This window comes from Sinocyclocheilus anshuiensis, unplaced genomic scaffold (genome assembly GCF_001515605.1).
Source record: "Sinocyclocheilus anshuiensis isolate Anshui unplaced genomic scaffold, SAMN03320099.WGS_v1.1 scaffold117, whole genome shotgun sequence".
NCBI classification, from domain to species: domain Eukaryota; kingdom Metazoa; phylum Chordata; class Actinopteri; order Cypriniformes; family Cyprinidae; genus Sinocyclocheilus; species Sinocyclocheilus anshuiensis.
The window spans coordinates 1,011,554-1,033,067 of record NW_015536624.1 but is presented as its reverse complement, the minus strand read 5'-3'; the positions used below and the strand labels follow the sequence as shown (position 1 = coordinate 1,033,067).

General features: G+C 36.5%; 1 protein-coding gene across 1 annotated transcript; it reads left to right on the top strand.

The window, feature by feature from the left end:
* Positions 1-1,257: 1,257 nt before the first annotated feature.
* Positions 1,258-20,835, top strand: LOC107704166 (sperm flagellar protein 2-like). Its single transcript, XM_016507042.1, has 36 exons — positions 1,258-1,315; positions 1,474-1,576; positions 1,772-2,024; positions 2,288-2,458; positions 2,667-2,807; positions 3,806-3,885; positions 4,063-4,231; positions 5,145-5,333; positions 5,429-5,616; positions 6,042-6,210; positions 6,592-6,808; positions 6,912-7,015; positions 7,192-7,276; positions 8,208-8,276; positions 8,369-8,474; positions 8,982-9,244; positions 9,356-9,494; positions 10,622-10,776; positions 11,147-11,289; positions 12,253-12,380; positions 12,466-12,604; positions 13,711-13,848; positions 13,946-14,097; positions 14,562-14,645; positions 14,740-14,860; positions 15,165-15,288; positions 15,706-15,831; positions 15,917-16,055; positions 16,967-17,196; positions 17,461-17,567; positions 17,986-18,168; positions 18,413-18,505; positions 19,336-19,506; positions 19,710-19,892; positions 20,247-20,369; positions 20,708-20,835. The coding sequence occupies exons 1-36, from the start codon at positions 1,258-1,260 to the stop codon at positions 20,765-20,767; spliced, it is 5,103 nt and encodes a 1,700-aa protein (XP_016362528.1). The 3' UTR covers positions 20,768-20,835.
* The last annotated feature ends 679 nt before the right edge of the window (positions 20,836-21,514 follow it).

Below are 21,514 nucleotides of genomic sequence, written 5' to 3'. Positions count from 1 at the left end.
TCCAGTGTGCTTTTGTGATTACTTTGCCTTTGGACATTGCAATGCATATTATTGCTTTTGTAACTGCATTGAGAAATCTGTATGTGATAAAAGTGCAGGAATATTTGCTTTGTCAGTAATTCATGTTTTTCTGAACCTCTCTACTCCATTTGACCCTTATTCCAGTCTGAAATGGCCCTGATCATTGTTATCTGCAGAGAAAGCTTATGTTTTCTCCAGACAGGATGGCAGCAGTGCTCCTAAAGGAACATCTATGTAGGTCAGTTGTCCTCATTTTCACTTCGATAAACCCACCACAGCTTTCACCCTTCTCTTGTTATACTGGGACTCTATCCTAATGCTTTAGCAACATGTTCCTTCAGTTCTCTCCTTATATGATTCTCACATTTACGTGTTTTTGCTTTTTTTAAAAAGTGTGTTTTTGGGGTGTTTCATATGAAGGGCTTTCTCCTTTACTAATAAAACACATGCAGTTTAATCTTTCCTAAGGAGATGGTGGAATTTTGATGTTTTAATTAAAGTTAAATTGATGCATTTTCAAACCACCAGCAATAATAAATATAAGGTGTATTCAAATGGAATTCATATTCATTAGTATTGGGTGCAAGATTACTATTTGAGTTCATAATTTGGATCGAAACGAGTTAATGAAGCCCTGGAATACAAAAAATATATATTAAAAAAAGCTATTTGCGACGTGTTTTTCTCGGAACTCCGAGTTTTGAACACGAAGTTCAGAATTGTAAAGAAAAAAAGGGAGAATAAACTCAGATTTCGGATTCCCCCCTTTCTGATTCAGACCTTTTCTCAGAATTGCGAGTTTATATAAGATGTATTTATGTCAAAATGTAAGTATATGTTTAAGATATTTATTTATTAACATTTGTTTAAAATTTGGCTATGTCTTTAAAATGTATATATAAAATCAAATGGGGAAACATGCACACGTTTATATTTTTATTTTATTTTACCGTGTTTTATCAAATAACGACAAACAGAACAAATCGACAACGAATGTCTTTAGCAAAGACGTGGGAAATCTAGTTCACAAGGTACATCCAGTCTGCCGTGCATGCCATTCAGGAAATATTGGTTGGACCTTAGCGCTCAGCGCAGCGCCTGGTAGTTCGGTTGCTGTGACAACACCACGCCAAAACGAGACACTCCCCAAAACAATATGAACTAGACAGCTGCCTAGATTATCCTTACATTTACATGGCCATTATTGATTTTACTTAAGCAAATTAAACCTTCAGAATGTCAGACATAATCTGCCAGTGGCTGAATATAGAGCTTCGGCTGTCAAAAGTCATTGGTAAGTGTTTGTTTTGCAAGTAATAGCTTTTAGCAAACGGATTAACGCGCGTTATCCATTCAAAAATGTGTATATTTATACCTGATTCATCAGCTAAACTACAGGTAGTAATTGCGGCCGTTTTATTCGTCTTGTGAATGTTATATGTTTTATTTTAGAGCCCTATTCGTTCACCAGGGATTTTGCAAATGGTTATCTGATAGGAGAGATCCTGCACAGATATGAGCTGCAGGACGACTTTCACCTGTTCTCCAAACAAAGGTAAAGATAGATAGATAGATAGATAGATAGACAGACAGATTTTTAAAATATATATATATTGTTGTTGTGGTGAAGTGTGGCATGTTTTTGTGAGATACATCCAGACAGACACTTTATTAATCCCATGAAGGAAATTTTATTTTAATGTTATAGTCAGACAAAGACATTGTAATTTATTAAATTATTATTCCACAGCATGGCGAATGCGAAGCTGAATAACTTCACCCGCATTGAGCCCACTCTGCAGCTGCTGGGCGTGCCCTTTGACCTGGCCATGGCCAAAGCGGTGATGCAGGGCAGGCAGGGGGCAGCCACACATCTGCTCTACCAGCTCTACATACAGCTGCAGAAGAAGAAGAGATCAGGCCTCACTGCCACAGCCATGGAGGTCATGCAGCCTGCAGCCACGGCCCGACTGCACCGCATAGAGAACAGCATCTATACTGAGGTGATACAGTCGTACAAGGTCAAATAAATCTCCCTCTGGGCTGGTATAGTGTCCTGGTGGTTATTGTAGTGTATTACACAATAGCTAACATCTTAATAATATTTTGACATTTTTATATTGACAAAGTAGTTCAAATATGGTAAGCTGCTTTCGCCACATTGTTGTAATTGGTATATTGGTTAGTTCATGTTTTGATTAGCTTTACGAACATTGCATGTTGGGACCTCAGAAAGGAGTCTCATTTCAGGCTGTTTGTCTCACAGCGCTTGAAGACGGTGGTAAAGCGTGAGACAGATCTGAAGATGCAGAAGATCGCAAAACACTTCCATAAAAGAGGGCAGGACATGTACAACCGCTCGGTCATGGCTGACCTCCTGAAGGAGGAGGACCGGCTCAAACGGCAGGACGAGAGGAGGCTGAGGGACATTGAGAAGGTGTAACTTTCTACAGCTGACCGTGGATAACATTTTCATAGCTATCAATAACTACCTTGAACCCTTTTTATTCAGTAGCATCAAACAGTTTTTGGGGGTATTAAAACATTACTTCTCTTGCGCCCTCTGTGCTTTACTGTGCATTGACTGTTGAATCAGCGTGTGATAGTGTTGGCTGAGACTGATAGTTTGATTTGTTGTTTGTCAGCACCGGCAGGCACGCAGAAAACAGCATGAGATCATGATTCAGATTCAGTCGGCTATTGTGCAGATCCCAAAACCTCCACACGCTCGCACATCAAGAGCTTCTGAGAAACAGCTTCAGTTTCGCAAAAAGCAAGAGGCTGAGGTGAACAACACTTTTACACTTTTGACATTATTTTCATGATAATTAAGCGCCCTATGCTGCATAGTACAGTACAGCAGTGTTTTTATTGTTAACTAAAGCTATTACTATTAAAAAAAAAAAATTCGGTAATTGAAATAAATCAGAAATAAAATATAAATATTAGATTTAAAAAACTGAAACTTATTTCAATTATTTGCCAAGACTACATTTCAAATTTTTAAGTTGAAGAATTACTAAAACTAAAAAATTAAAGATAAATGTGACACTGGAAACCAGTCAATTTTTCGAAATTGAGATTTATACATCATCTGAAAGCTTATTGTTAGGATAGGACAATATTTGGCCGAGATACAACTATTTGAAAATCTGGAATCTGAGGGTGCAAAAAAATCTAAATATTGAGAAAATCATCTTTAAAGTTGTCCAAATGAAGTCCTTAGCAATGCATATTACTAATCAAAAATTAAGTTTTAATATATTTACGGTAGGAAATTTACAAAATATCTTCATGGAACATGATCTTTACTTAATATCCTAATGATTTTTGGCATAAAAGAAAAATCAATAATTTTGACCCATACAATGTATTTTTGGCTATTGCTACAAATATACCCCAGCGACTTAAGACTGCTTTTGTGCTCCAGGGTCACAAATAGAAATATTATTTAAAAATAATAATAATACTGACACAAGCAGATAAAACTAAAACTTAAAAATTAAACTAAAATCATAAAAAATAAAAGCAAATTCTAAATATTAATAAATACTACAAAAGTATATAAAATGAACAATTAAAGCTAAATATAAATGTTAAAATTAAAATGCAAATATAAAAATAAACGCAATTCTGAACATTAATACATATTATAATAGAATTAGAATGGATGGATTGGAATTAAAAACAATATACAGTAAAACAATATGAATCGTCAAAAGTTGTTTTGACAGGATTTGATTGCATTTAGTGAGCACTCTTTAAGATGCAGTGTGATTTCCAGTATGTTCATCATGAGATAGCTCAGTTTGAGAAGAACCAGAAGAGGATTTCTCCTGCTGGAGGTGGAGGCTTTCTTTACAGGTGTGTTTGCATAACACTGAAAATCTAGGAGTACAAACAATAAATGCACAAAAGCAGGCCGACATACTGCTCACAGTTCTTTCACTGACTGTCTTAAATCTTATTTCACACAAAACTGGCAAACACATTCTTGACTATTTGAGACCTTGGTATGACGAACTGTACCTGGATTTACAGTGGTCGTGTGACCCAGCCAATGACTACAGGAGACAAAGAACAGTGGAACAAGGAGTACATCGAGAACATCCGTCAGCGTCTGGAGGAAGACTCTGCTGCCCGGGAACAAAGAGAGATGCGGAGACGCCGTGCGCTGATGGAACAACTACAAGCCCATGAAGCTCAGCAGGTGACCACAGGCTTGACTTATTTAAACCCTATAAATATCATATTTGATACACAAGCTAAGGCCTCAAATTTATAAATATGATCAAAAGTTTGCTGAAAAACCTGTTGTATGCAACCTACTACATGCCTCTGTCGTCTGACTGTTAGTTAATATGTTTTAGCAAGTAGAAGACCTTTTACTATAATTACCCCACTTCAGGTCATGGTACACATCTTTTTAAAAAATTTGCAGATTTTTATAAAGTAAACATAAGAATCACTTTTATATTGTTAGTAATATTTCAAGATGAACACTTGCTGCACTAAAGCAACTTACTTGATTATCCTTTTTTTCTTTAAAAATCATGTTAAAATTTGAGTGTCAAATATGATCATCAGGCTTTTATGGAACGTTTTTGTTCATCATCATTGTATTGCATTGCATAATGGGTTTTGAAACCACAGAGCTTTAATCATAAAACTAAGCATTATAATCTTAAGGATTTAAATACATAATCAAGAAGACATTATTGGCAGATAAAGAAGTGACAACTGATATTTATATGCATTTGATGTAAGCAGTCTGCTATACTTTTATAAAGATCTCATTGATTTGCATTACAGTTCATCAGAATTTCATCTTACTTTTTTGCCATATAAATATCAGCATCTGCATCAAATTGCAAATTTTTGCTTAGTTTGGGACTCTAAATAAAATTGAGGTGTTTTTCCTCTTCGAGTATGACCTCCATATTCTCATTATTATTTCATACTGTATGAGCCATAAAAGCCTGATGTATCAAATATGATAACAAAAAACACATATGACTCTTCAATAATGCTTAATGTATGAATGTCAAAAACCGCGTCAAACTTTTGACTAGTAGTGTTTGTCTTGATCAAATCAGATTTTTGCGTTGATATTCTTTCTGCAGGAGGTATTACGAGAGGAACAGATGGTCAGTCGGTTGATGCGTCAGACGCAGCAGGAGAAGAGGATCACTGTGCAGCTGATGCAAATAAAACAGCAGAAAGAGGTACTGCGACAGAACCGGATCTTCCAAGAGAGACAGTACCAGGAAAGACGCCTTCGAGACTTCCAAGAGGCCTTGGACAGAGAAGCTGTGAGAGATCATACACACACAAACAAACAACCCATAGAGTATCAGAAAAAGTTTTTGAGTGGTCCTGATTATGTCCCATCATTGGCATTGTTCAGGTTCTTGCCCAACAAGAACGTCTCGAGCGCAGTGAAGAGATCAGGATGGAGCGTGAGCTACACAAACAGCTAGTTGCCGAGCGTGCTCAAGCTCGCTATCGCAAACACTTTGACATCTGCAGAGGAATTCTGGAACAGATTGTCGATCTGGCAACCAAAGCTGGAGAATATCGGCTCCTCACAGCCAAGTATTTATTTCCCTGATCACTCTACTAAGCAGCAAATAAAAGACAGAGTGGATTTTGAAATAAAAAGTTAAATGTGTTATGTAAACTACCTTTATAGTGCATTATAATGAAACTAAAAATTATATTTTGTTGCATTTGTTTTATATGGACACGACTGTTCAAATGTTGAGTCAGTAAAAGTTTATATAAAAACTAGTACAGTACAGTAAAAGCAGTAATGTTTTGAAATAATATTACAATTTCAAATAACTGTTTTCTATTTGAATATATTTTAAAATGTAATTTTTTCCTGTGATGCAAAGCTTAATTTTCAGCATCATTACTTCAGTCTTCAGTGTCACATGATCCTTCAGAAATCATTCCAATATGCTGATTTGGAGATATGGTAGGTAAAAAAATTATAAAAATGACCGTCTTTTCTTCAGTCTGATACCAGCGAAGCTGATGCAGGAGTGGATGGAGCTGTTTTTCAGTGGTAAGCCGCTGTATGAAGTGGCCAGTGTGGATCCCACCCCTGCTGACCCCACACCAGAGCAGATCATTGAGCTGGAGAAGCTCCAAATACTCAACAATCAAGACTACAACCAATATGTGGTAAGGACATACTGAGTTACTGTAGCTTTAACATGACTGATGCAAAGTATTTGTGATGCTGCCTTTGCCTCTGAATCTTGAGTCAGATTAACACATTTCATATTGAAGCACATCATTTTATGACCATTCATGCTGTATAGAGTTATTTTTATTTCTAATTTATATATCATTAATTATTAGCTTTTCATGAACTCATAAACCCAGTTCCCTCGCAAAGCCCTATTTGGGAAACCCTGCTCTAATACATTAGAACTTTTTGGTATATCATAATTCATAAGTGAAAACCACTTGAACCTTGCCTATGAAACAGTTGAGGGATGGATTCGTTTACATGTCTGTGCAAGTATAATGCACATGTGTCTTTCTGTCTGTTCGCTTCAGGCCATGAAGGGCGAGTGGGTTTGGCATGAAGAGGACGAGAGTCAAGCCCCTCCAGTAAATGATATTCTGGATCATGTGTTGAGCCGTCTCCAGAGCATGATAGTCCCACCCAGCGTCAGCACTCCTCCTCCTTTGTTTCCTCGTTTCACCATCAGAGCGTGCTTGCTTGGAAAATCCTACTCGGGCAAAACCACCTGCCTCGCCAAGATCAGCAACGGTAGGAGTTGATGCTTCATCATATTGAATGAATATGCTTCATCGCGTCAGAATATTAACTAACTTTCCACACTTGCTATTATTTGTTCCTCTCTGGGAATCAGCTCTTGGCCTCTATGTGCTCTCAGCCAACTCTTTGATCCAGGACGCTCTATCAGCCTATCAGCAGGAAAAACAGGTTGCGAGTGAAAGCCAAAAAGAGTCACAGGTCAGGAATATTTAATCTCAATTTTTTGTAGTAGCATCCAGCAGGTCTGACAATATTTTTGGATTAGTTTGTGTTGTGTGTGACTGTACTGTTTTCTGTGCAACCACTTAATTTACTTCATTATTTATACCGTTTAATTTTCCTGCTGGAGCTGACCTTGTATTTGCCATGCTCAGAAGAAATTGGAGAGGAATGGTTCTCCAACAGAGCAGCCTCAGAGTGAAGAAGAGGAAGAGGAGAAATCCTCTCCTCTAGAATCAGGTTTGTGGGAATATTTATTTATTTATTAAATATTTATTTATTTACAATACCATTCAAAAGTCTTTTTTTTCCAGCAAGGATGCATTCAATTAATCAAAAATGACAATAAGGACTTATACTGTTATAAAAGATTTCTATTTCCAATAAATGCTGTACTTTTGAATTTTCATGAAAGAATCCTGAAAAAAAAGTATCATGGTTTCAAAATTTTTTATTTTTTTTAAACTAGCACAACTGTTTTTAACATTGATGATAATCAGAAATGTTTCTTGAGCAGCAAATCAGCATACTAGAATGAGTTCTGAAGGATCATGTGACACTGAAGACTGGAGTAATGATGCTGACAATTCAGCTTTAATCACAGAAATAAAGTACATTTTCAAATATATTCAAATAGAAAACAGTTATTTTAAATTGTAATAATGTTTCATAATATTACTGTTTTTACTGCATTTCTGATCAAATAAATGCAACCCCAGTGAGCAAAAGAGACTTTCAAAAAACATTACAAATTCTTACAAATTGCAAACATTTGAAAGGTAGTGTATTTGTTTATTTCTGCAAATGTTTAGATTCATATATTTATTAATTTGACGTTATACACCCCATAGAGGACCAAGTATTTCCAGAAACATTTAATCATTTAGCAAACTAAAAGACTCAGTGGGGTATTTAAATATTTTTTTTGCTTTCATTGATTTCTGTGCTAATTGATTACACTTATTCTTACATTTATTTCTGAATTTATTATGTAAATGTCTATTAATTTAACTGCATATTAGTGCATTCTTTCATTAATTAATTTTTTTTTCCATATGGTTTTCTATAAATGGCCTTTAACCAAAAACCCAATAAAGACTGATATTATTTACTATGAAAATGCTCACTCAAGTTCTAATAGTCATCGACTCTTCTGTGTGTCTTACATCAGGACCTCAGCTGCATAAGACATCTGGACTTCTCGAAAAAGAGGACAAAGAAAAAGTAAAGGCAATCGCAAAGCCACTCTCCATGTGAACTCAGTTTTGCTCTCTGTATTTATCAGCAGTGAGCTCTTTGATATGGTTCATGATGTACTGTGATCTGTTCTGCAGTGGTCGTTGCGAGCACAGCGTGGTGCAGCAGTAGAGCAGGCTCTTAGGACAGGCAAAGCTGTTCCTGATCAACTCCTGGTTGACATCATAGTGGATACTATCAGGTAAAGAGCTTTGTCTCCACACCTTACTTGTTTTATTTTAAGCAGATAAAAATTACTTATTTACTTTTTATACAAAAATTTAAATAAAATGTTCTTCCTTGAGTGCACATCAGTGTTATTTTAGTATCATTGATATACTATTGTAGTTTTTGTAGTTTCTGAATTAGATATTATTTTATTCATTTATTTAAAGCATTTGTAATTTTGTTGTATGTTTTACTAGTTTTATTTTATATGTCTCTATAGTTTTTAGTCATTTTAATTTATTTGATTTAGCTGATTTAGTTATAGTTCTTTTAGTACTTCAAGTTAGACTACAGTTAAATGGGAAATCTTGCCTTGGAAACTAGGTGAAATAAAATATTCAATTTTTTATGTTTTATTTTATTTCAGTTAATGTTTATTTTATGGTTTTAGTTAACTACATTAAAGCTGGTGCACATGAAAAACTATGATTTATTTTGTGCACTAAAAATCAGTCTGATTCCCTTCCATCATGCTCTTCAGGAACATCCCTGCTGACAGTGGCTGGATTCTTGACGGGTTCCCCGTGGACATCAATCAGGCTCAGATGCTGGAGAAAGCTCTGAAAGGGACTGAACCTGATCAGGCTGAGACAAAAACACATAGCAACTCAGCCACAGACAAAAATACTCCTAAAGATCCACCTCCTCCATCCCCTGCACTGGACCTAGTGGTGCTGTTAGACATCTCAGATGAGCAGGTTCTGGAGCGAGCCGCTCATCAGGCTGGTGAGTTACCATTGTACTGCTAGGTGTTAATCTCGCAGTACTTTATCATTAGTTGCTCTTACCAGCATGACAGGCTTTGTTGTTTTTAATATGAAATAATAATAAAGCTGTGTGATCTTCACCTATTAGTAGACGGGGAGAGCATAGAGCAGGAGAGAGATGGTAGTGATGCTCCAGATGAAAAGACGAGTATGACAGATGTGGACACACAAGATCCAGCATCCTTGTCTGATGAAAAAAGCCTGGGGAGGAAACAGATACAGCACAGGTGTGTGAAAATATACAGTGTGTTTGTAGTAAATGTGCATAACCTATGATTGTGTTCTTCATGTCCAATATATACAGTATATACACAATTACAGTTGGAAAGATGCAAGCTTGATTTTGTAATCCCCAAATACACAAATGCTAATGCACTTTTGTTAACACAGCCAGTCCAGACACACTGAATGCATCCAAACCGCATTTGAAATCGAAATGAAATTAGCAATACGTATACAATGTTATTTATGCACAACTTCACAGTGATAGACTACCGCCCAACATTTTTGCCTGTTGAGAATTTCTCAACTCTTGGACGCTCTCGACTGCTCTCAATGCTTTCTCCAATCCACTGTCAAACCCACAATTCCCTGTGAGAGCGTGTAGTTTGACCCCCATAGAAATGAATTAAAAATCCCCACTCTGCTACCATACGAATACAGTAAAACAAGCAGAAAAGTGCAATGCTAATGGAAAAAGATAATCAAAGTACCATCAAAAACCTGCTTTTGGAGTACAAGAAGTATTAAGGTCATATGAGACGTTCTACAGATATTTATTATTTTTAATAAACTAAACCATTTAAAGATTTAAAGTCTTTTAATATTTAAAAAGTAAAACTGTTATTTTCCCTTAAAAATAAAACTACAAATACTGAGCCCTTTAAAACCACGTAAAATCAAAATGGGCTGTATTTATTTTATTTTTAATAAAGTTTTTTTTTTTTCTTTTTGGTTTTACATAAAGAAGGTCAGTTACAAATTGTCCAACATTATCGTCACACTGAACAGAACAACACACTGACTGTATTTACTACTATGGGTGTTTCTGGAGTGGATGCTTGTTGAGTGATCTTCCATGATTCATCTGTGCATGTTATTCCACAGGAAGGAAATTACTTTTTTTTTGAGTGATGTCATTTTGTGCTGGAAAATAGTGTAACATTACATGATCCAGTCAAGTCCCAATGAATAAAATCAAATTCCATCCTACTGAATGCTGAATGCCTACATTAAATGCTTTCCACTCAAAAATGTCACATAATTGAGAAGAAATATGTTGTGGCGTTCAGATTTTCTTAGACATTTTTTGTGAAGCACAAAATGAGTTGGGTTTGTTATCATTTTTTAACAGAATTAGTGGTTTCCATGACACATGGCCAAAACTGGAGAAATGGTTTGGTGACCAGCAGAATATTCTTGTGAAAGTCACAGCAAATGTAGACGAGGACACTCTCTTCAGTAACGTGAAGATAGTTCTGATGGACACCATGGACTCAGTTGAAAAAGGTAGATTCGCTTATCCCTATTACTTAACTCTGTAAAGCCTGACATATGAAAATATCTTTTCTTTTTTAAATGAAAGTTTATTGAACATTTAAACAAAAAATTAAGATAAGCTTGCATACGTTGTTTTGTTGAGTAAAATGCATCATTTATATTCAAACTGAGCAAAAATATGCAATTTGGTGCAGTTGCTGATATGTATTTCTTCTCCACAATTTTCTACAAGTAATTTAGCTTGCTACAGACTCATTCAAATGTTTTGTAGACTTGAAAGTTTGAAAATCTCCCATTATTCATTTGCTGCCTTTCAAGCATTTATATTTCCTTTTGTAATTTCATGTCTAGTGAAATATGCTTTCTGTCCTCCCCATAGGAGCAGCTCTGGGTCACTCCAGTAAAATGTCTACGTCCTCCTCAGCTGAACACACCCGTCCAGAAAGTGCCTGCTCTGCTAAATCTAAAGCTGCTACCCCGAAATCTGCTGGACGGCGTTACGTGGAGGAACCTTTACCCAAGGCACATACACACACATAACACGCAGTCTCTCAGAAGACTGGCAGATTCTGATTAAACATGAAAAAATTACATTCAAAAGTCTGTTTGATTTGGAATATCAGATGGAGAGCCATTACACTCATCTAGCTTGTTTAATGTTACTCAGATTGAGTTGTGATCAGGCTGGTATGAGAATAAACGTGCTTACAGCACTTGGTATTTCCATGCAGTCTGCTAACTTCGCTTGCGGGTCAGATGAGATCAGATTTATGTCGATGACTCCATTAAAGGGGTGATATGAATAAAACAATATCTTGAAAGAGATTGATGTGCTATGAAAACTGTAGAAAACTATGAAAAGGCTAATTCACAGCACTAAAACTAGCATTGTAACTTTCAGAACTCAAAACTTCCTCCCCATTTAGAGAATTTGTTGTAATTAAGATTAAAATAAATTACACAGATTTTCTGATATTTAACAGATGTACGCAACCTCTTCAAATGTTTTGGCTTGGTTAAATCTTTTTAATGCTTTTGAAAAATGTCTTTTACTCACCAAGACTGCATTTATTTGATCAAAAATGCAGTAAAAACAGTAATATTGTTGCAATTCAGAAAAAATGTTTTCTATTTGAATATACCTTAAAATGTAATTTATTTCTGTGATCAAAGTAGAATTTTCAGCATCATTACTCCAGTCTTCAGTGTCACATGATCATTCAGAAATCATTCTAATATGCTGATTTGCTGCTCAAGAAACATTTTTTATCATCACCGTTCAATCAGTTTTGTCACGATTCTTGGATAATTAGGGAGTTCAAAAGAACAGCATTTATTTAAAGTAGAAATTGAATATAGAACGTTAATATAGGGATTATAGAGGCCTCAAAATGGTTTGTTAAATGATAAATGATAAAAATTTATAATATGACCCATTTATGTCACGTCAGTTTTGTTTTTCTGTTATGTTGGTCACTTTTGCAGGAGATCCCAGTGTATCTTGTGCCGTACTGGGAGAACGTCTGTAATTCATACGTGACTAACGTCAAGACAGTGATGCAGAACCTCCGCAGTGAACGCGAGCTCATCATTCACCACCTCTACAACATCCGGTGAGAGAACAGTGCTCGTGTGTGTGACGTGAGGCCTGTGTATGTGTGTGTAGTTGTATAATATGTGTGTGTTTGTATGTTTCAGGGAGAACTTCAGGCAGTACCTACAGAAGCCGGATCTGAAGCAGGAGTTTGTAAGCGCGTGGCAGCATGATTATAACAGCGTTCCTGACAACATCAGAGAGGACGAGGAGACCAAAGGAGAACTCCATCAAAGACTGGATGTGAGACAATCTCCTACACTGGGGAAAAAAGAGATTTTCTTCTTCAGTATTTTTGTCTTGTTTTCCAGTACAAATATCTAAACATTCTAAAATCAAGATACATTTACTTGAGAAGGAAAATGACAAGATATAAAGTCTTGTATTAAAACTAAATGACTGTGCTAAACTATTCTACTAATGGGGTAAGAAAAGTAGTTGGCGCCGATAGCCTTGTGGGCAATGCGCTGTCATACAGCGCTGTTGCGCTACGGGCGTCCCGAGTTCGAATCCCACTCGAGGACCTTTCCTGATCCCGCCCCCTCTTTCTCTCCCACTTCGCTTCTTGTCAACACTGATCTGTCCTATCATAATAAAGTGAAAAATGCCAAACTTGTTTTCCTTTTGAAATTAAATTAATTTTTGTTACACCACTGGTAGATATGTTTTTGTGTATTAATTATAAACATTTAATTTTAATAACATTTTCAGAAGACCCTCAGGTAAATGTATCTTTATTTAAGAATGTTTATGATATGTATTTGTACTGAAAAACATAATAAAAATATTAAAGTTTTTTAAATAAGTTTTTTTCCTTTTCTTTTCTTTCTTTTATTTTTGCAGTGTAACCTTTTAAAAAAAAACACAGAAGTTACATATTTTTAAAGGCAATACATGCTATATTTCAGCATGAAAATATATTTAAAAAAACATTTTGTAAAATATTCTCAAATGTTTATTAACTTCAAAAAGCAAAATATCAGTGAAGATTGGGAGAAAGCCTTAATATATCTGCAGAATATTTATTTGCAAGGAAAATGTTTAATTTGTTTATTTATTAGTTTTTTATTTTTTAGTTTCATTTAATGTGTTATGTTGTGTAATGTTTTTTCTTTTGTATATTTGTTTTATGTTACATTGTATTTATTGTTAAAAACAAACACACAAACAAAGCAGTAAATATTATATTCACAGTTGCCAAAGTCCTGGTGCAAAAGTTTTCCGTTAATATTTGTTTGCTGCAGGTTTATCACAAATTAGCTGCAAATGAACAGTTTTCACAAAAAAATTGCTCATACATTTATGCTTATTTTCATATTGTGATCAGCGTGTGTTGTGTTTTTGTGCAGGACTTGCGTGAGCGTCTTTGGGACATCTGTGATAAGCGCAAGGAAGAGGTGGAGCAGGAGAGAGCAGGTGTCATTGATGATAGCTGGTTGGACGATCACACTGCTGTTCTGATCAACCATTATTCTGCATTAATGCAGGTAACACACACACACACACTTTCTCTCTAAAACATCACAGAAACGTCTTAGATGAGTTTCAGATCTCATGGTTCTCTTCATGTGTGTGTGTGTGCAGATAGAAGTGGGCCGCTTCCAAGACTCATCGTGTCTTTTGAGAGATTATTACACAGCGATGTGTAAAACTGCGTTTCCTGAATCTACACGTGGTTTCACTCGTGTCCCATTGATCGACATCACTGCAGATGTCGAGCTAGAGGAACCAAAAATGTAAGAAGAAACCTTACATACTCTATCATGTTTTATCATCATGCCACAGCCATTACAGGCCTATAGATCTTTTGCCGAGCTACTGTAATTATTAACGTCTGTCTCATAAGTCATAATATACGACTTGTATGACTGTGTTTAGAATAGCATGTACTATTTTTGCAGTATGCATGCAAATTTTCACCAATTCAGTCAAATCTTGTTCTTGTCTGATAGTGTCAGTGCAGTTAAATAATAATAAATAATATGAATGTTGCCTTTTAAACATTATGCAATCTTAGCAATAACGTCTACTGTTTTACATGCTAGTTTACATAAATAGTAAGCAATATGCCATTTATACTGTGCAGTTAACAGTGCATTAGCATTCAGTTCTGAACACAGACATTGTTTTTTTCTTTTTACTGTAAAGTTGTTTAGATAGACTCTTTAATGTGGTAAAATATAATAAATTCATATTTTAGCCCTGCTCCTGTGCCGCCAGAGAAACTCGCAAAGAGTGCTGAGGAAAAAGACTCTGAAATGGAGGACAAGAAGAAAACTAAATTGTATGTGTGCTTTCCATTTTTGTCTTTGGGTGTGTATGAAAATGATATAGGCTAAGCATGTTTGCTGAATAACTGGATGTGTTTGTGCTGTCAGGTTTCCATTGGTTTCCTGCAGATCTCCCACTTCTGAGCTGCTCAGACAGGTTCTGCACCATCCTGATGAGAAACTTCTGCAGGAGTTCTTCCAGACAGCACTCAGCGCCGTCAGGAGCATGGTGTGTGTTTATATCATAATGGTCTCATAATGGTTTTGCTGGTAAGCTTAAAAATATGGGGCCCTGTTTTGCCCTTTGTTTTGTATTCCAGACTTTTGAACGGTAGTGTATGTTTCACAATAATGTTGATTCTTTTATATACAGTATACATGCACATTTAGACATTTCTAAATGTGATTTTTCAAAAAAAAAGGATAGTGCCTACTCAAAATTCTGATCGGATGAGCTGTTTGTAAAATTTCAATATACTCACCTGTGACTGTGCATCTGTCTTCATGTGTGTTTGCACACAACTGTGTGTCAGGTGTTGGCAGAGACACAGCAGCGAGAAGAAGAGGAGGGCGATGAAGAACAAAAGCAGATGGAGGCACAGAGAGTGCAGACTTCAAACTCTGCTACGGACAATAGGAAAGCTGGGAAAAAGAAAGGTGAAGAAAAGCCACCGCTCCGTCATTTATAATATGAGTTTCAGCTGTGTTATGACGTGACATGTGGCCAAGTATGGTTACCCATACTCGGAATTAGTGCTCTGCATTTATCCCATCCAAAGTGCACACACACAGCAGTGAACACACACACACCGTGAACACACACCCGGAGCAGTGGGCAACCATTTTTTGCTGCGGCGCCCGGGGAGCAGTTGGGGGTTCGGTGCCTTGCTCAAGGGCACCTCAGTCGTGGTATTGAAGGTGGGAGAGAGCGCTGTACATTCACTCCCCCCACCTACAATCCCTGCCGGTACGAGACTCGAACCCGCAACCTTTGCATTACGAGTCCGACTCTTTAACCATTAGGCCACGACTTCCCCTTTATGTGTTGACACTAATGAGTGTGTGTTGTTTTAGGTGCTCCAACCCCTCCACAGGAGCCCAGTCCTCAGCCCGTGGTGGAGAAGAACCCTGAGGAGGTCAGGAGGAAAGCAGAGAGGAAGAGAATCAAACAGGAGTTCACAGCTGCACTGAAACGTGAAGGTATGCCAGATGCTAGCCTCAGCTTCAGGATGTTGTATGTGCATGTGATGTATAAACAGTAAGATTGATTTACGTTTGTGTGCAGAACATGCAGTGAAGCTGCGTCTGGAGCTGATAAAGGCTCATGCACTGAGAACGGTGAGCAGTTTGCAGCAGAAAGCAGAGCAAGCCTACGGGAACATGGAGGAGTGGCTGGGAACTCGCTTCCTGTCTGAGATGAACAGGTGAGAGGAAGATGAATGGGTGACCCGAGAGCCGGAGAGGATGAGAACACTGTATTGGCTCTCTTGGTTGCAATTGTCCTGCAGACACCAATTTAAATAATGTACTTCTAAAAGGGGAATCTTAGAATTTCACTCCAAATCACATTTGCGAAATTAGTTGACTCATCAAATTATTATTTTTTTAATTAAAATTAGCATAAAATTAATTAGTAAAACAAAAGCCATGATGTATAAATTCTTGTTTTGCAATAAATTCTTAGTCAACTTATTTTTGGTATTTGGAATATACTTAAAATATATATTTTTAAATATTTTGTATATCAGATATTGTTATATTAACTTTTAGATTTTAAGAAACGGTTAATGAATTATTTATAAAATTATTTATAAAATAATTAATTATTTAAATAGACACACATTACCTTCACCTAAGGTTTTTTTTATATATAAAAATAAAGAACATAATGCAAGAAAATCATATTCTCATAGTCATAACTATTACACGGTAAAACATATTGAGGCACATTTTTACAGTAGAACAAACACTTGTATGTAGACATTTAAATTCCTACTTTGCAATATAAATTTTTAGTCATTTTATTTTGAATATTGTAAATATACTTACTATATTTAAAACAAATGTAATACTTTCATAAAAAGTATAAATATATATACACACATATATATACAGTATATACACATATATACACACACATGCACAACAGAAGAACTTATAAAACAGGAGAAATATTTTTTGCAAAAATAATTTCACTCTGCATGACAATATGACTGGGACATATTCTTAACATGTTTTAGGACAATAACCTAACAATACCAATTGTGCTTCTCATCATACTGTACACATGTTCATAAATGTATATGTGCATAATATGTTTGTGTATGTTTATCAGTATCGACCAGCTGACAGAGTTGGTGCGGCAGCACATTGAGAATGGAGTTCAGATCCATCATGAGCTTGTGCTGCAGAGCGCTGATTTCTGTGTGGATGGAGACACGCTTGTCGTGGTGAGTCCGTCTCCCGCTCCCCGCCGATCCCTGCTGGAGCAGCCCAAAAACAGCACTCTGACTGTCCAACAGCTGCACATCCTCTGTGCTCAGCTGCACAAGACTGCACCTACCGGTCAGAATCAGCATTACTCAAACTAACAAACTAACAACTCATTTACATTTTTTTATTAAAAAAGGGATAATTTACCAAAAAATATAAATTCAATCATTATTTATTCACTCTCATGTTCCAAAACTTTAATTTTGGGTAAACAAGTGCAAAACTGAATGAACAGAATGAGAGTTAAACAGAACCAAGCAGAAGTGAACTGAATGCAACATGTTTCAGTAGAATCTAATAACTGTATTTTGTTTGTGAATTGTGTGATGTGTTCAGGTCTGATGTGCAGTAACGAGTTGACTGAAGTTCTGCACGAGTTAACCTCTCCTCACATGGGTAGTGATGTCCTGCCTGACCCCTGGATGCATATCACTCCCTCACAAGTACATCTTCACTCCAAACTAAATGATTAACTCCTCCATGGTTTGTTGTGCATCTTTGGTAGCAATTGTTCATACTTAATTTCCTTTCCCAACCAACCAACTTGCTTAAAGAATGTGGGTGAAATTTATTCATTTTAAAAGTGTCTTCATTGCTTTGGCTTGGGTATATAAAAAGGTGGAAGATTTCCCCACACAGATTTCACAACATTTTTAAGTTTATCACTCAAATTCCCTGCGTTGACTAACAGAAAACGGCTTGATATGAAAGTGACTTCTGTGTGAGCGTCATTCATTGTTACACGATTGACAATGGATCTTTTTGCCTACAAGATTTTGCCAAAAATGCGCTAATGTGACTGCGCCTTTACAGGCAAGCCTGTCTGTACTCGCATGATAACATGTGCTATTGTGTGTGTAGGTTGATGAGCTGGTGTGTGTATTAGCTCCGGACTCTGAGATGCTGGACTGGCATCAGTTCCTGCTCAGTGCGGCTCTGCCGTGGCCGTTTCCCTCTCAGACTCAGCTGTTAAAAACCCTCCAGCGCTACAGAGCTGTTGACACTGCAGGAACTGGACTCATCACACAAGAACAATATGCACAGGTCTGTTACACTCATAGAGCATCACTGAAACATTAAACTATGCACAGACCTATAAACAACAGATTTTTGTAGTATAATCACTTTACAGCATTTTAATAATTCAAATATGGTTCTATAGTTAATTTTATTTCAACTGCATGCTGTTTCTACAGTTAAAATGAATGAAAGCAAGCCTCATCTGTAATCTTGCTACATTTATATGTGCCTATAAGTTCAATTTAATATGTTTTGTTTTTTTGATCAGATTGAATTGTGGTTTCCCAGTGAAAGAGATCTTCCTGTCCCTGATGACCCAACTGAACCTCTGCCCTATGACAGACTAGCCAATCTTAAGAAGGTAATGCAGCAGGTTAAAAGATTTTTTGAACTTCGAATGGGGTCATATATTTTTGTTGTTGTTGTTTTTGTTCATGTTACTATTTAAATTTTTACCCGTCTGTTTCTTTTTGCTGCAGCCGTCTACCTCTCCCATCCTTCAGTAACAGCATCTTTTCAAAGATATATTGTGAAGTTACAGTGTTTTCATAGTAGTACATTAAGCTGTTACAGCAGAAAAAATAGTTGACCCTTTAATATGCAGTAAAACATAACTGAATAAATGAGTAGTTCACCAAAAAATGAAAAATTGCTGAAAAAGTGCACACCCTCAGGCCATCCAAGATGTACAGTAGATGAGTTTGCTTCTTCATCAGAACAGATTTGGAGAAATTCAGCATTACATCACTTGCTCACCAATGGATCCTCTGCAGTGAATGGGTGCCGTCAAAATAGCTGATAAAAACATCACAATAGTCCACAAGTAATCCACAATCCAGCCCATCACTCAGTGTTTGCAAAGAGAAATGCTGCATGTTTGTAAGAAACAAATCCATCAAGGCATTTTTAACTTCAAGCCTTATGGGTGTTTTTAACTCATTCTGATGGCATCCATTCACTGCAGAGGATCCATTGGTGAGCAAGTGATGTAATCTGTTTCTGTGAAGAAACAAACTCATCTACATCTTGGATGGCATAGAGGTGAGTAAATTCTCAGCGAATTTTCACTTTTGAGTAAACAATACCCTTAACTTTGACTGCAACTATGATGTTTCCCAAAAGATGTTCTGAATAGACAATCTGTGTATGAACATACAGTATATTACATTTTTTCCTTGTTTCTGTGTGTAGTTTTTCTTCAGTCTGTTTGCGAGCACACACTCATCTCCGCTGATGCTGGACTATCAGAGCATGCTGCTGTATTTCTGCTGTCATCCTGAACCGGCTCAGGGCTTCACCAGAGCACTCAGCCTCGTGATCAGACACACACTGCACTATAAACACGCCGGCCCCCTCACACAGGTACACACAGTATGACATGCTTAACAGAAAGAAAGAATAGAAAGAAAGTTTTTAGAAGATTTGCATTGACATCATTTTTTATTCAACAAAGCATTGACTTCTCATTACTGTAATGCACAAAACGAATGTATTACCTGAATTGTGAAATATTTGAAATGTGTTTAAATGAGATTCACTCTGGTTTTGTTTCAAACCTGCTGTAGTCTGTGCCGTATATGGAGGGCGCTGGAGTTGAGGAATGTGACGCTGATGAAGAGGTGGAGTCTGAAGAAGCTGGCGTGTCTGTTGATGATGTGCTCGAAGTTCTGAGTCATGGAGATGATCAAGTCTCCTCACGTCTGAACCGCTTACAGCCAAACCACAGGAGCAGAGATGAACTCAAAGAGGTAGAATATAACAGCTCTGCTCCAAAACCAAAAGATCCCAGCAACCCAACTACACCCTACTTGGACCATTTTAATGAAAAATATAAACAAATACAAAGCCTTTTTATTTAAAATGGCAAGATGGCAAAAATACTTAATCAGTGTGTGTGTGTGTGTGTGTGTGTGTGTGTGTTAGTCACTCATAACTGTCTCACAAATGTAGGTCTGTTTGTGAAATCTTTGTGTCCAGTAGGTGTTCACTGGAAAGTATTTCACTTGGTTTTCGAATATAGCGACAATCTGTGTTTCTGTAGATCAGTAGATGGTGTAAAGGGTCTGTATGGAGCTGTATTTCATGTGTTGTTGTGTGTTCAGGAGCTGCTGAAGGTGTTTAAGGAGTTGGGTTTTAAGGATGAGGAGAAGATTCCTTTCTCCACGCTATCCCAGCATCCCTTTCTGCAGGACCTGATGGAAGGATCCTCACAGTACCTGCTTCCTGTGAGTGTAACAAATAAATATGTGATCTCACACATACTACAACAGCGCTCAGTGGTGAGATCTTTTTCTGGCAAACAAAATTAGAATTAATTTATAGAAAATATATTATTTTACTGATTGAATGATCTCAACAGATGATTCCAGTCACTAAATAGATTCATGCTGCTTACATTAAAACAAATTTTGTGGCTTTGATTCCCTGTTCCATGAAAACTTCATGTTTCAACAAGACAGAAAATGCACTTGTCAAGCCTTTTAAGGGTCTTTATTGTAATTTATTGTGTGAAATACAAATGAATGTGATTTTTATTAATTGTGATTACATTTCTTCTGTACAGGACATTCACAAAAGTTTCCAGGCCCAGCAAACTGAAGATCTCAGAAGCTTCTCAACATGATGAACAATCAAAACAACACACACCAACACCAATGCATGCATCAGACAAGGTACACGCTAATGGAATAATAAATATAAGTGGGACAAACATTAAAGCTGTATTTGACATAGAAATAGTTTTATTTAATGTAATTTACATCTAAATGTATCATTAACACATAAAGAGCAGTGATTTGCTGTAAACTCAAAGATGTCATTCTAAATGTATTTATTTTAGTGGAGATACACATTTGTGTATTCTTGTCTCACATTACAGTGATTCTGTCAGATCAGTTAATTTCGCTGTATTTGTGTGATTCAAAGATGATTTGATGTGGAAGCTTGAACATGATCTCAGAGGCAAAAGCAAAAGATCAATGTAAAATCAGCATACAACATGCACAAAAAATAAAAAGTAAAAATAACATAAACAATAAGTCTGAATGATTTGTTAAATGAGTATGTATATGAATACCTATGAATACACAAGTATGGATGAAAATGTAAAGAAAATACAATAAAGAATGACCTATAACTAGCTTTGGTCTTTGTCAAATGAATAATTTTCACTGTTCTGCTCTCTTGGCATGAGTCAGATCTGCAGGTGAGATACATGACTTTACATTAATCAAAAATAAGAGAAACAGAACATAACTTTTGACCACTCAATCATCTCTAAAAAATTATATGAAAAGTGAAAACCCATAATGACACTGACAAATCGCAGTCTGATGTTTAGGTCTCTCAGAAGGTTTTACAGTCACCCACC